Below are 14,284 nucleotides of genomic sequence, written 5' to 3'. Positions count from 1 at the left end.
TATTGTTGGCCCCAGCTGCCGCTCTAGGCATGGCAGTGAGATTCGGCTGCTGCACATGTGCAGCAGCCAAAATCTCTTTTCAGCAGCAAAAATTGCCAGTTTCTTTGCTTGCGCGCATGCAAAGAGGCCAAAAAATGGTAATTTTTACCGGAATCATGCCGACTGCGCATGCATGGCGCATGCGCGCCCAGCAGCAACAGAGCGAGCATATGCGCTCCATTGCCACTGCCGGAACGGCAGTCCCAACTGTTCTGGCTGCTGCCCATCCCTGCTTAAGGCCCTCCTCCTGTCTTTTGTGATGAACCCTCAACTAGGATGTATTAGTTACATTAACTAATACACATGTGGCAAATTACATGAGAAGTCGCCCTGAAATTCAAACGATTGAATTTTAATCTGAGCTACCCCTCAGCCCCCTTTTTAAAAAGCAGTGTTTAGTCTTATTTAAAAGAGGCACTTTTCACTTTTAACTGATTTTAATTACCGTATTTTTCAGAGTATACGATGCACCAGAATATAAGACGCACCTTAGTTTTTGGGGAGGAAAATAGGGAAAAGAATCTGCTTACCAGGTATTCATCTGGCTAGCGTCCTCAGCTTCAGTACATTATTTTATCCCCTGGTTAAGGGCTTAATTTTATTTTTATTCTGAGATAATAACAATGAAAGAGCTTGCAAGCCAGTAAGAGCTGGGAACATCATTAGCACTTGGAAAGAAACAGTCTGAGCAAGTGGAGCAATGGAAAAAAACCCTGCAAAGACTTAGGGATTGGAAAACTTTCTTCTTCGCAGAAAGTAACAATGAAAGAGCTTGCAAGTGCTGGAAACATCATTAGCACCTGGTTAGGGCTGGAAATAAATATTTGGAGCAAGTTAGACCATTGGGGGGGGGAAACCTGCAAAGACTTAGGGCTTGGAAAACATTCTTTGCAGAGAGTAACAATGAAAGAACTTGGGTACATTAATAGCACATGGTTAGGGCTGGAAAGAAACATCTGGAGCAAGTAAAGCAAAGAAAAAAAAATCCTACAAAGATAGGGTTTGGAATACATTCTTGGCAGAGAGTAACAAAGGAAGAGCTTGCAAGCTGGTAGGAGCTGGGAACATCATTAGCACCTGGTTAGGAGTGGAAAGAAATTTACTCAGAGCAAGTTAGAGTAATGAAAAAAACCCTGCAAAGACTTAGGGTTTGTAAAACATTATTTACAAAGAATAACAATGAAACAACCTGCAAGGTAAGAGTTGGGAAGATTGTTAGCAGCTAGTTAGGGCTGGGAAAAAAGCTACATTCAGAGTATAAGATGCACCCAAATTATCAGCCTCTTTTAGGGAGAAAAAAGGTGCGTCTTATACACCGAAAAATACAGTATGTTTCCACCTGGCTCCTTTTATTTTTTACTACTATATAAAACCCATTTTTATATGGTTTTTATACTCCTATGCTTTTGAATGGCACACCTCCCAGAGTCACTCTGAGAGTGAGATGGGTAGTACCTAAAATTTGATAAACCAATAAATCAATATCTAGGAACTGAATTCCAACTTAAAATAGAAAGTTCAATAAAGGCTCCATTACTGTTCTGGCAAGTCTGGAAATGAATTCTTCTCCTCTCACCAAGTGGTAATTTATGCAGTAAAACTTTTGAAGGGTGACCCTAATAGTTAAAATGATTTGGTAGCTTATACATTATTTGCTTACAATGGTATGAAGATTTTTTTTAAACAAAGGAAGACCTCATCAAATATAGATCAGCTTTGAAATTTGTTTGCTTGTTTGGTTAAATAATTTATATGCCCCTCCCATTTCACAGCTGTGATTCTGGGCAGCATACCAAGATTAAAACAATCCTAACGGTATCAAACTAATTATGCCTTGGTTAAGTAGTAACTGCTGAAAGAAAAGAACATCACCGCAAAACTCGCCTAATGGCCAGGGCCAAAAATCTGGAGTAAAAGCCAGGTCCTTAGAGCCTTACAAAAATCTATCAGGGTAAGGACTTCTGGCCAGATGCTGTTCCACAAGGCGAGCTATTAATGTGATCTTAATCACATTTGTCATACTTCAGATATCCTCAAGAATTATAGGCTATCTCTGTAGATCTTGCTTCATTTCTGCCAACATTGGAGATAAATTTATCAGATTTTATTTATTTATTAAATTTGTATGCCGCCCCTCTCCGCAGACTCGTATTTCATCTGATAAATTTTATTGATAGATTTTATTGATAAATTTTATTTCTGTCTACAAAGATAAATGGAGCGTAATTTAAAATGAAGATCTGTGCCGAAGAGATTTTATCTGTTTGACCCCGTTTCAGGTAACTCTTATGTTGGCTCCAAATCTTCTGAGCGGGGCCCCCATCTTTGTATTGCATTCCCAGCAGCCAGTGCAATGGATATTGTCGTCTTCTCCTGGGAAAAACTGGACCTTCCAGGTGAGAACAGAATTTGGACGGAACGCGTTTGAAAAGCGTGCCACTTCCCCGGGCAGTTGGCCTTGCTCACCACCGCCGGGCTTGACATCAGTGGGCCCCTGCTGCCCCAACAGCAACCTCCCTGACCGCTTGCAAGCCCCTCACCTCCACCGCCTCCTCTTCCACCGCCCCACTGCCTGAGCCCATTTACAAGGTGCTGGTGGAAGATCCGGTGTCGCTTTTGCAAAAGGTAGGCGATCTGCTTTTGCAAAAGGTAGGCGATCGGCTCCTGTGCAGGGTTGAAAAACCCTGCGTGGCAGGCCGTTGCTAGGTGCGCCAGTGCACACCTGCGCACCTTAGGGGGAACAGTGCCTGTAAGTCTAAACGGCTGAGGGGTAGCTCAGAATAAAGTAAAAATGAACTATGTTTGGGGGAATCAAATTAATTTAAGGCCAAGATTCTTTTCCCTTGTCTTTCCCTTGCCTCCAGGTCTCTCTGGGCTCTAGCATCTCAGCCTCTCAGCTGGTGGCATCTGCGCAGACGGACTTCCCAGATACTGCGAGAAGCCTGCTTAAGTGGGCACGTAGGAAACATGGAGGGGTCACTTCATTGGCTGAGTATCGTGGCGTCAATACAATCTACACACGCCTGGGGTCTGGTATGGGTCACATGGAAGCAGAGCTGGCTTCAGAATTACCTGCTCTTTCTATGGGAGGATGGAATGTACTCTGGAGGGCCTTAATGCAGGCGGTAGAAGCTGTGGGGTAGTGTAATAGAGTAGCAGTGAAATAGGTTTGAGCATGTTGTGTTTGTATGGAAGGTGAGGTAGAAAGGAGCCTTTGAGTTTCGACCTAAAAAGGAGGACTTCAGGAAAGAGGAAAACCAGGCTTCTACGAGGGTTATCCTGAAAGTAAGGTTACAAGGCACGTAGCTCTCGCGGGGAATGCTCACGGGGGAAGTTAGTATTACTATTGTGTAGCGGGAAGCCAACGGAAGAGAATGAGCAGTGCCAATGCTCAGTAGATCATTGACTGGGTTCTGGTGAAGGTTAGAGATGAGCATCCTCATTCTGTTTCCCTCCAAGTGTGAAGTCTGTGCTGTAATACACTACCTGAATACTAAGGGCATGAATGCTGCTGCAATGGGTGCCCGAGTCTACGGAGAGGGGTGGCATACAAATCTGATAGATAGATAGATATATAGATAGATAGATAGATAGATAGATAGATAGATAGATAGATAGATAGATAGATAGATAGATGATAGATTAGATAGATAGATTAGATAGATAGATAGATAGATAGATAGATAGATAGATGGATGGATGGATGGATGGATGGATGGATGGATGGATGGATGGATGGATGGATTAGATAGATAGATTAGATAGATAGATAGATAGATTAGATAGATAGATAGATAGATAGATAGATTAGATAGATTAGATAGATAGATAGATAGATAGATAGATAGATGGATGGATGGATGGATGGATGGATGGATGGATGGATGGATAGATTAGATAGATAGATTAGATAGATAGATAGATAGATTAGATAGATAGATAGATAGATTAGATAGATTAGATAGATAGATAGATAGATAGATTACATAGATATAGATAAATAGATAGATAGATGGATGGATGGATGGATGGATGGATGGATGGATGGATGGATAGATAGATAGATAGATAGATAGATGACAGATTAGATAGATAGATAGATAGATAGATAGATAGATAGATAGATAGATAGATTAGATTAGATTGATGGATGGATGGATGGATGGATGGATGGATAGATAGATGATAGATTAGATAGATAGATTAGATAGATAGATAGATTAGATAGATAGATAGATAGATAGATAGATAGATAGATGATAGATTAGATAGATAGATAGATAGATAGATAGATAGATAGATAGATAGATAGATAGATAGATAGATAGATAAAGTCAAGGTAGTGCCGTCCAAGAATTTCTTCACGTTTTGAGATGGAAAGCGAGGCTTTTCTCAACTGTATGGTGACAGGAGATGAAACGTGGGCTTTTCACCATACTCCAGACAGCAAAGGGTAATCAATGTAATGGTACCCTATCCAGTCTCCTTCAGCCCAAAAATCCAAAACTCAGCAATCAGTGAGAAAAATCACAGCAACGTTCATGCCCTTTGCATTCAGGTAGCATATTAACATGGAGTAAAACAGAAGGAGGACGCTCATCTCTAACCTTCACCACAATGCCAATCAATGATCTACTGACCACTGGCACTGCTTGTTCACTTCCGCTGGCTTTCCGCAACACGATAGTCATACCAACTTTTCCCGCCGCGAACATTCCTTGTGAGAGCTACGCGCTTTGTAACCTTACTTTCTGGATAACCCTAGTGAGCTGAATCAGATGTAAGTATGAATCCATAATTGCATTTAATGAATAATTCATTATTAAATTAAACTATGATTAAATGAATAATTATGTTAAAAATATTTGCTTGACATGGGTTACAATTTGGTTCATATTTAGGTACAAACGTAGAGGTTGAATGTCAGTGAAATACAAACATAAAAAATTGAATTCAACTAGGTCAAGTGAAAACCCATTGCCAACCAAAAGAGTGGAGTTGGACTGAAAGGCTCTTGGATGTTAAATTAGTGTAAACAGCCAGAGTTTTTCCTTAGTAAGACCCTATCTCAATGGTTATATACACTGCTCAAAAAAAATAAAAATAAAGGGAAGACTTAAACAGCACAATATAACTCCAAGTAACTCAAACTTCTGTGAAATCAAACTATCCACTTAGGAAGCAACACTGATTGACAATCAATTTCACATGCTATTGTGCACATTCAATTTTGTACAGAACAAAATCTTCAATGAGAATATTTCATTCATTCAGATCTAGGATGTGTTATTTTGAGCAGTATATTCCTAATTCTCTTCTTGCATCATCCCTCAGTAGGTGGGACTGCGCAGGCAACTTGCAAATTGCGTAGGAATTTCTCAACGCCCAAGCACTTTGCTTCTGACTGCCAGCTGCAGCCCCTGAGAATTTGCCAGAATCCTGACCCTCCTCAAGATCTTGAAGTTCACATTATCCTTTCCAAAGGTGTTGCCCCCAGGTACGCACTCACACCTTGCCCAGAGGGTCTAACATTGATGGGTGGCTGGAAATAACACACAAAGCCATTTATATTTAGAAGAGGCTGGGCTATTATGAAAAGCTGACATTGTTCTTTGGAGTTGGGTGGGGAGTGGGAAAGGATGCAAAAAACAGGCCTATGATAAATTGCATCAAAATGGCTTATCTCTAAGTCCCTAAAAATGAAATAAAAATCACAAATATTGGGACCTAGCTTGCAACATTCACTTCTAATGTTGTTGAAGCCATCCATACGTGTGTGTGTGTGTGAGAGAGAGAGAGAGAGAAAGAGAGAGAGAGAGAGAGAGAGAGAGAGAGAGAGAGAGAGAGAGAGAGAGAGAGAGAGATTCAAGGAATCCTAGCAATTTGTGAAAGCACAGACCTAATTCCATAATTTTTAGCTTGATGGTCTGATACTAAAGGTGGAGGTGGCAGTCTGCTCTCTTCTAGGTCCAGGCTGGCCCATCTGACTGTGGAGCTTCATGTGGCTGGAAGATCTCCACGCCAGGGGCTCCTCTTGATACTGAAGAGTGAAGGAGCTGCCCAATGGATGATTCGTGTCCACTGTTTCACTGGACAGCTGCATGTACTGGTACGGGCAAGATCTGCTTTGGCATACTTTGGGCTTCTTGGTGCTCTCTTTTCAGCAAGAAATGCTATTGGTAGATGTTGTGGTTGGCTCGCATCTGGCAACAGATGTTGGTTATGACCTATAAAGCCCTTCATGGCACCGGACCAGATTATCTCAGGGACCGCCTTCTGCTGCACGAAACCCAGCGACCAGTTAGGTCCCACAGAGTTGGCCTTCTCCGAGTCCCATCAACTAAAAAATGCCGCTTGGCGGGACCCAGGGGAAGAGCCTTCTCTGTGGCGGCCCCGGCCCTCTGGAACCAACTCCCCCCCAGAGATTAGAATTGCCCCCACCCTCCTTGCCTTTCGTAAGCTACTTAAAACCCACCTCTGCCACCAGGCATGGGGGAATTGAGATGCTCTTTCCCCATGGGCATTTACAATTTCATGTATGGTATGTCTGTATGTATGTTTGGTTTTTTATACTAATGGGTTTTTTAATCATTTATTGGATTATTATTGTACATTGTTTTATTACTGTTGTTAGCTGCCCCGAGTCTCCGGAGAGGGGCGGCATACAAATCCAATAAATAAATAAATAAATGAACAGACTTTGAGCCTGATGAACTGAGGCCATCTGGGCATAGTTGGCTGGTGTGGCTGTTGAAGGAGTCAGACAGCGAGCTGGAGGAGGGAGAGTCTGGGTGTGAGGAGCCTACAGAGGCTATAGAACCCCCAACTGGGGATTTGCAGCCCCCAACTGGGGCTTTGTCAGGGTCTGAGGAGGAACAAGAGGAGATAAGGGACCTGATCCTGAATGTTTGAGTGAGAAGGATACAGGGGCGGCAGGAGCAGTTAAGAAAGCTCAGAAAGAGGAAGTGAGCTCAGCTGTGCATAGTCTGCACTACCCAAGAGTATATAAGGGAGAGGAGTTGGAAGGTGCTCTTTGCAAGAAGCCAACGTTTGCGCCTCCAGAGAAGAAGAGCCTGTGAAGAGTGTTTTTGCCTGACAAACCTGGATACAGTACTGAACATTCATAGGTTTAATAATATTGTGAGTAGACTTTTGGCTGAGAAGCAAGTGTGTGCGACTCAAGTGTGTGTGACTTTATCTTATCAAGTTGGCGTCACATCGGGATTTTGGCAGGGGAAAAGACACTGTTTTGGTTTGCGTTTGTGCAGTTCAACAAACATCTAGTAAATAGACTCTTGTTCTTTTTGAAACCTTTGTTTTTGAGTTTTAATATGGGGCTAATTACCAGCCGTCTGTCGTGCAAAACAGAACAGTAGATACCTGACATTGTCATGTCTCCTCCAAATGTAAATACAAATATTTGAAGAATTGGGCAGACTCACCACCTTTTTCTGCATGCTAGTCCGTGTCATTTTTCTCGCTGGCCTCAAATACTATTTCTTTGGCTGAATGTCACTCCACATTATTCCTTACTGGTGAAAGGGAGGAGTTGCTTTTCTACCTAGGGGCCTTTCTAAGCACTACTGTTCTGTTTGATTCCCTGGCCCGCCTGCCCTTTGAGTCGGCTGTTGCTCTTGACTTCAATGCTCCTAACGTATCCGTCTGGACTGTTTTCATTCCAGGCTTCACACAAAGTCACCATCAGAAACCCAGAAAAGAAGCAGCCTCTGACTATAATTCAGCAGACATCTCTTGAGCTGGCGAATGCTAGAGATCCTTTGCAATATGCAGCAGAGCGGAAGCTACCAGCCTTCACCTCTTATACCGAAGCTCAGCGGGTGAACAGGTTTCTCCTGATTGTTGGACTGAAGGGTAGGTAGTTGTTGAAAGGGCAGAGATGGAAAAAGTACTCACCAAAGACCAATATGGGGGAAATATTTGAAGCTCAGGATTATAACGAGGGGTCTGGGTTCTCTCTAAGTTTGCTTGTTTTCTTGCTTGTTTCATTATCCAAACTATCATATTTTTCAGTGTACAAGACATACTTTTTTTCTCCCTAAAAGCAGTTGATAATTTGGATGCGGCTTATAATTTGAATGTAGCTTTTTCCCCTCAGCCCTAACTAGCTGCTAACGATCTACCCAGTTTTTACCTTGCAGACTCTTTCATTGTCTCTCTCTGTGAAGAATGTTTTCCAGATTTTTTTCCATTGTTCTAACTTGCACCGAAGACGTTTCTTTCCCATCCTAACCAGGTGCTAACAATGTTCCCAGATTTTACGTGACTTGCAAGCCCTTTCATTGTTGTTCTCTGCGAAGAAGAATGTTTTCAAAACCCTGTCTTTGTAGGGTTGTTTTTTCATTGCTTTACTTGCTCCAGATGTTTCTTTCCAGCCCTTACCAGGTGCTATTAATGTTCCCAAGCTCTTTCATTGTTACTCTCTGTGAAAAATGTTTTCCAAGCCCTAAGTCTTTGAAGTTTTTTCCCCATTGGTCTAACTTGCTCCAAATGTTTCTTTCTAGCCCTAATCAGGTGCTAATGATGTTACCAGCTCTTACCCACTTGCAAGCTCTTTCATTCCTCCGCGAGGGATGTTTTCCAAACCTTGTCTTGGTAGGTGTTGTTGTTATTTTCATTGCTTTACTTGCTCCAGCCCTAAGCAGGTGCTAACAATATTCCCAGCTCTTACCGGCTTGCAAGCTCTTTCATTCCTCCGCGAGGGATGTTTTCCAAACCTTGTCTTGGTAGGTGTTGTTGTTATTTTCATTGCTTTACTTGCTCCAGCCCTAAGCAGGTGCTAACAATATTCCCAGCTCTTACCGGCTTGCAAGCTCTTTCATTGTTACTTTCTGCGAAGAAGAATGTTTTCCAATCCCTAAGTCTTTGCAGGGTTTTTTCCATTGCTCCACTTGCTCAGACTGTTTCTTTCCAGGTGCTAATGATGTTCCCAGTTCTTACTGCCTTACAAGCTCTTTCATTGTTACTGGGGTTTTTTAAGCCCTTAACCAGGGGATAAAATAACGTGCTGAAACTGACCAGACGAAGGACGCTAGCCAGATGAATACCTGGTAAACAGATTATTTTCCCTATTTTCCTCCCCCCAAAATAAGATGCATCTTGTACTCTGGTTTGTCTTATACTCTGAAAAATATGGTAGGTAACACTATCAGTGCTACTAAAGGGTGTGATACATCAAATTGCACTCCTTACTAGCACTGTTGATGTTACCTTGTTTGGGTAATGAAATGAGCAAGCTCAGAGAGCACTAAGAACCCCACATTCATCAAATAGTTTGGAAACATACCAGCAATGGTTACGAGGACAGGGCCACTGTTATACTTCTATTCTGGAAATTCATTTTGCAATACCTTCTGCATGCCGTTTTTAATTCTTTCTGCAAAAAGATTGGTGCTACTCTATCTTACAGCACTGAGATGACCAGAAAGAGATATAGAGGGAAATCTTCCATCTACTTTAGTAAGCAGGAGTCAAGACTTTTGAAGCATGATATCCTTCCATCATAAATATTTTTAAATTATTGACTATGACTAATAGTCTATTCAGACTTTCTGATATAACTCAACCTCTTCCGATAAGCCACACTATATGGCGAGTACAACCAGTATGGAACAGGGATTAAACTAAGACCAAGGAGACTGAGTTGAACTTGAAAACCACTGTCATCTATATCAGTGTTTCCCAACCTTGGCAACCTGAAGATATTTGTACTTCCAACTCCCAGAATTCCCCAGCCAGCAAATGCTGGCTGGGGAATTCTGGGAGTTGAAGTCCAGTTATCTCCAAGTTGCCAAGGTTGGAAAACACTGATTTATATGAAATGATGGAAATTATTATTTGAACTTTTCCCTGCATTTTTAAATATACAAGTCAAGGCAAAAAACTAACCTGACTCTTGCATTTCATAAAATGCGAGCACTACTCAAATCTCACTGACAATGTTGCCTCAAATGGTGATGAAATGTTTGCAACCAAATTGCCAAGCTCAGAGCTCAAACCAAAAGCCTTGGAAAACTTGTTTAAAAAATAGCTTAAAGCCACCATATTTTTCAGCGTATAAGATGCACCTTTTTCCTCCCTAAAAGATGCTAAAAATTGGGTGCGTCTTGTACTCTGAATGTAGTTAGCCCTAAATAACTGCTAACAATCTTCCCAGATCTTATCTTGCAGGTTCTTTCATTGTTTCTCTCTGAAAAGAATGTTTTCAAAGCCCTAAGTCTTTGCAGGTTTTTTTCATTGCTCTGCTTGCTCCGAATGTTTCTTTCCAGCCCTAACCAGGTCCTAACAATGTTCCCAGCTCTTGGGGGCTTGCAAGCTCTTTCATTGTTACTCTGTCCAAATAAGGTTTTTTTTAAAGCCCTAACCAGGGGATACGTCTTATACTCCAAAAAATATGGTATGTATCACAGATTGTCCATGAGCTCAAAAACTTGTGATCACATGGCTCAGATTTTATTTGATATTAATCTATTACATTATTATTTAGAATAATAATTTTAATAATTTGGAAAAAAAATGATGAATCGTCCAATGTATCCTAGGCTTCAATGCAAGGATAATCATTGTCAGCCAGTGTCTACCAATGTTTAACTTTGCAATTTTATATTTACTTTTCCAATACTCAAAGGGCAACCAATATACTGTTGTTACAAATTTAAAAATTTAAGAGCATGTGGGACAGGCTTAACATCTAGTCAAGCAGGGGAATTAGTGAGAAATCATTTTTTAAAAAATTATGCAGATGAATAGCCGTGCTTTATCAAGGAGATTCTTTGGGAAAAGTAGAAAGAGAGAGCAAAAGTAAGAAAAACAATTGTTGCTGATGTTATTTCTCTGCATTGACTTGTATATTTAAAAAATTGCATAAAAATTTAAAAAGCCCACCCAACAAAATTAAGTAGTTGCTTGTGATTTGCTTTTCATATCACCTGCAGAAATTTTACTGGAAGATCCATTGGAAAAGTGTATTAATTTAACTGGCTGGATGGGCACAAATCCAGCCAGTTATATTTTGGGGAATTTAAATCCAGGCATCCCTATGGTGGAGATTGCTGATTGGAACAATTTGTGATTTAATTTTGTGATTAAAATTAATTTTGTATATATGTATGAATGTATATATAAGATGTTGATTCACCTGTAAATAAGATTATGTATTGTTTTTAAAACTGAAAAGTCAATAAATATATTTATTTAAAATAATAATAATTTTCTACTGCAGATTGCCTAGTAAACCCATCAGTACTGTACTTAGTTTAGATTTTAAAAACTTAGTTTAGTTACTCTTTAGGTTAATGGCATTGAAGCCATGACTCTCTAGATGGCGCTGCTAGTATGCAGATAGAAGGTTTTGCAGCTAAATTACATACTGCAGTAAGGGTGCAGTGAGGGTAACATGACACATTATATTAATTTAATTGTCCTGGCACTATGTATAGACAACTCACCCCTGAATGTGCCTCTACACTTTTTTGCTGTGTGTTTAAAATATTAACTCACAACTTAATCATCGCTTGATTTTACTCTATAGAGATCATTCCACCTCTTTGTTCCACTGAGCATACTGAATCTCATTGTCATCCTTCAGTCTCAAAAGATCATGGGATCATGCTCTGGAATCCACAGAGCATGAAGCCTGGGTAGGTTAGATGTGGAGAGGGGGAATCTGCTTGGGTAACAGTCTATACCAGTGATGGTGAACCTATGGCACGGGTGCCAGAGGTGGCATGCAGAGCCATATCTGCTGGCACGCAAGCTGTTGCCCTAGCTCAGCTCCAACATGCATGTGTGTGCTGACCAGCTGATTTTTGGCTCACACAGAGGCTCTGGGAGGGCGTTTTGGGGTTCCAGAGAGCTTCCATGGAGGATGGGGGAGGACGTTTTTACCCTCCCCTGGTTCCAGGGAAGCCTTTGGAGCCTGTGAAGGGCAAAACATGAGCCTACTGAGCCCACCACAAGTTGGCAAAGACACCAGTTCCTGCCTCCAGAGGGCCTCCTAGGGGCGGGGAAAGCTATTTTCGCCTTCCCCAGGCATTGAATTATGGTGTGGGCACTTGTGCATGCACAATAACATGCACACTTACTCTTTTTGCACCCAAGAAAAAAAAGGTTCACCATCACTGGTCTATACTGAATCTACAGAGGAGAGAATCATATCATACCGAAACTTAAACCTCTCTGATTTCAGTAACACATGAAAGAACTCACCCCTAACAGGAAGCTGCCGTCTGTATCTCACACCTGTTCTCTCTCTCTTTCTCATTGCAGAGGCCACACCTGTTCCTCCAGAGAATCATGAACTCTTTGGGCCCATGTTCTTGCCTCCCTCCAAAGTTGCAGTTGAAAGACAGCATCTTCCAGAGGCTGTCACCGTAGGCTGGGACAAGAAGCAGAAGGAAGAGGACAGTCCTGTTCTCGCTACCTTGCCTGCCGCTGAAGAAACAGAGAAAGATGAATCTGATTTATGCTACAGGATCCAAAAGCCCACACATGAAAAGAAGGATATAAAGAAAGTAAGTAAACTAGCTGAGATGGTTCCAGGCATGGAGAGGGAATAGGTCTCCTAGAGTAGCATTTCATGTGGAAGAACAGCATTTGTAAGAGACTGCACAAACACTGGAAGCTACTTCAAAGAGTAGATGCAATTGGTCAGCCAGACATTTGTTGGTAGGAATGGTTGGGCAGAATGAGTAAACAGCTACTTTACAGATAAAGTGTCAGCTCTTTGCTGAAACAAAGCCACTAAATAAGCAGGCGCAAAGGCATTTTTACAGAATACTGTACGTTAGTTTTTAGAAGTAATCTTAGCATACACTTCAGCACATTTCTTGTCTGGTTGCTAAATAATACTTCACATGAAATCTTTTAAGGCTTAGCTTGCATGCTTGGTGATTTGATGTTCCAACAATACTCCTTGCCCTCCTTGACAATAGCAGTCAAGTATATGGAGATGGTTGACAGGTCAATAGAAGATCCCATCTCCCCCATCCAATAAATCCAGCCCCTCCACTACCTTCTTTAATTTTTATTGTTATTAGAAATATATTTTTAAAGTTTCATTGGGTGTGTCTTATACTTGCAGCAGCAAACAAATTTAATAAAGAAATAAATAGACTATGAGAGCCAAAGTTCCTCCCAAGTTTGTCACTTAAGAGTCTTTTAAATCAGGGGTCTACAACCCCTGGTCCACGGACCAGAACTGGGCCGCAACATGCCAGAAACTGAGTCACACAAACAAGCAGAGCCCTATCTGCAGGATGCAGGCAGCATGTGAAACTATGCCCCCTCTAGGCTGTGGAAAAACCTCTCCCCCCAAGAACCGGTCCCTGGTGGCCAAAGGGTTGGGGGACACTTAAATGGAAGAATTGAACCAAAGTCCTTCTCCAGAATGAAGATGAAACAGTGAGTCAACCTCTTTAACACATTCTTTGACTCTTTGTCTTTGTAAACAACAATGGCTCATGTCCAACATTCCTTGGTTGTACCACAAATAATTACAACGATCTAACACAAATAGATTTCACAGAAGATAATGTCAAAAAGGCCTAATACCATCTCTATCTATTGGACCTATAATGGACTATGTGCCTACTTCTTAAAAAAGCTTTCCACTGCTATAACTGAACCTTTAAGTATAATCTTTGAAAAATCTTTCACGACCAACTCCCTACCTAACCTATGGTCACTAGCTACAGCTTGAGAAAGCCATAGCTTCAGAAAGGGAGAACAACCTAGTTGAAAATTACAGACTAATCTGTCATCTGCAAAGTCATGGAATCAATCATAAACGAATTCATTACCCTCCACTTAGAAACAAACAACCTACTCTCTAATAAACAATTTGGTTTCAGAAAAAAATTATCCTGTAATCTACAACTTCTACACTGCAAAAGCATATGGACTACAAAACTTGATCAAGGCTTGTGCACCTATGCACGCCCCTGACTGAACTCTTAGGAATCGGGTGAGGTCAACAGTGGGTAGACTAAAGATAAAGTTTTGAGGGTTTGGTGATGAAATCACAGAGTCGGGTAGTGAGTTCCAGGAGCTACTTGGTTCTGAGGTCCTATTTTTTACAATCACATTTGGAGCAGTTTACTTTGAGTTTGTAACTATAGTGTGCCCGTGTATTGTTGTGGTTGAAGCTGAAGTAGTTGACAAGAAGGATGTTGTAGCAGATGATTTTAATGAGCTAGGATTTCAAGCTTGGTTGCATAAGATATTCTGT

The 14,284-nt window shown here is 41.3% G+C and overlaps 1 protein-coding gene across 1 annotated transcript in view; it reads left to right on the top strand.

Moving 5' to 3' along the window:
• The window catches only part of LOC139159432 (transforming growth factor beta receptor type 3-like), a 44,465-nt gene that overhangs the window by 9,369 nt on the left and 20,812 nt on the right, over nucleotides 1–14,284 (top strand). Inside the window, exons 4-9 of the mRNA XM_070736749.1 lie at nucleotides 2,319–2,435; nucleotides 2,904–3,072; nucleotides 5,377–5,536; nucleotides 5,992–6,148; nucleotides 7,722–7,911; nucleotides 12,325–12,569. Coding sequence (XP_070592850.1) covers nucleotides 2,319–2,435; nucleotides 2,904–3,072; nucleotides 5,377–5,536; nucleotides 5,992–6,148; nucleotides 7,722–7,911; nucleotides 12,325–12,569 — 1,038 coding nt within the window. The remainder of the gene's footprint in view (nucleotides 1–2,318; nucleotides 2,436–2,903; nucleotides 3,073–5,376; nucleotides 5,537–5,991; nucleotides 6,149–7,721; nucleotides 7,912–12,324; nucleotides 12,570–14,284) is intronic.

This window comes from Erythrolamprus reginae, chromosome 2 (genome assembly GCF_031021105.1).
Source record: "Erythrolamprus reginae isolate rEryReg1 chromosome 2, rEryReg1.hap1, whole genome shotgun sequence".
NCBI classification, from domain to species: Eukaryota; Metazoa; Chordata; class Lepidosauria; order Squamata; family Dipsadidae; genus Erythrolamprus; species Erythrolamprus reginae.
This window is presented reverse-complemented; position numbering and strand designations above follow the sequence as displayed.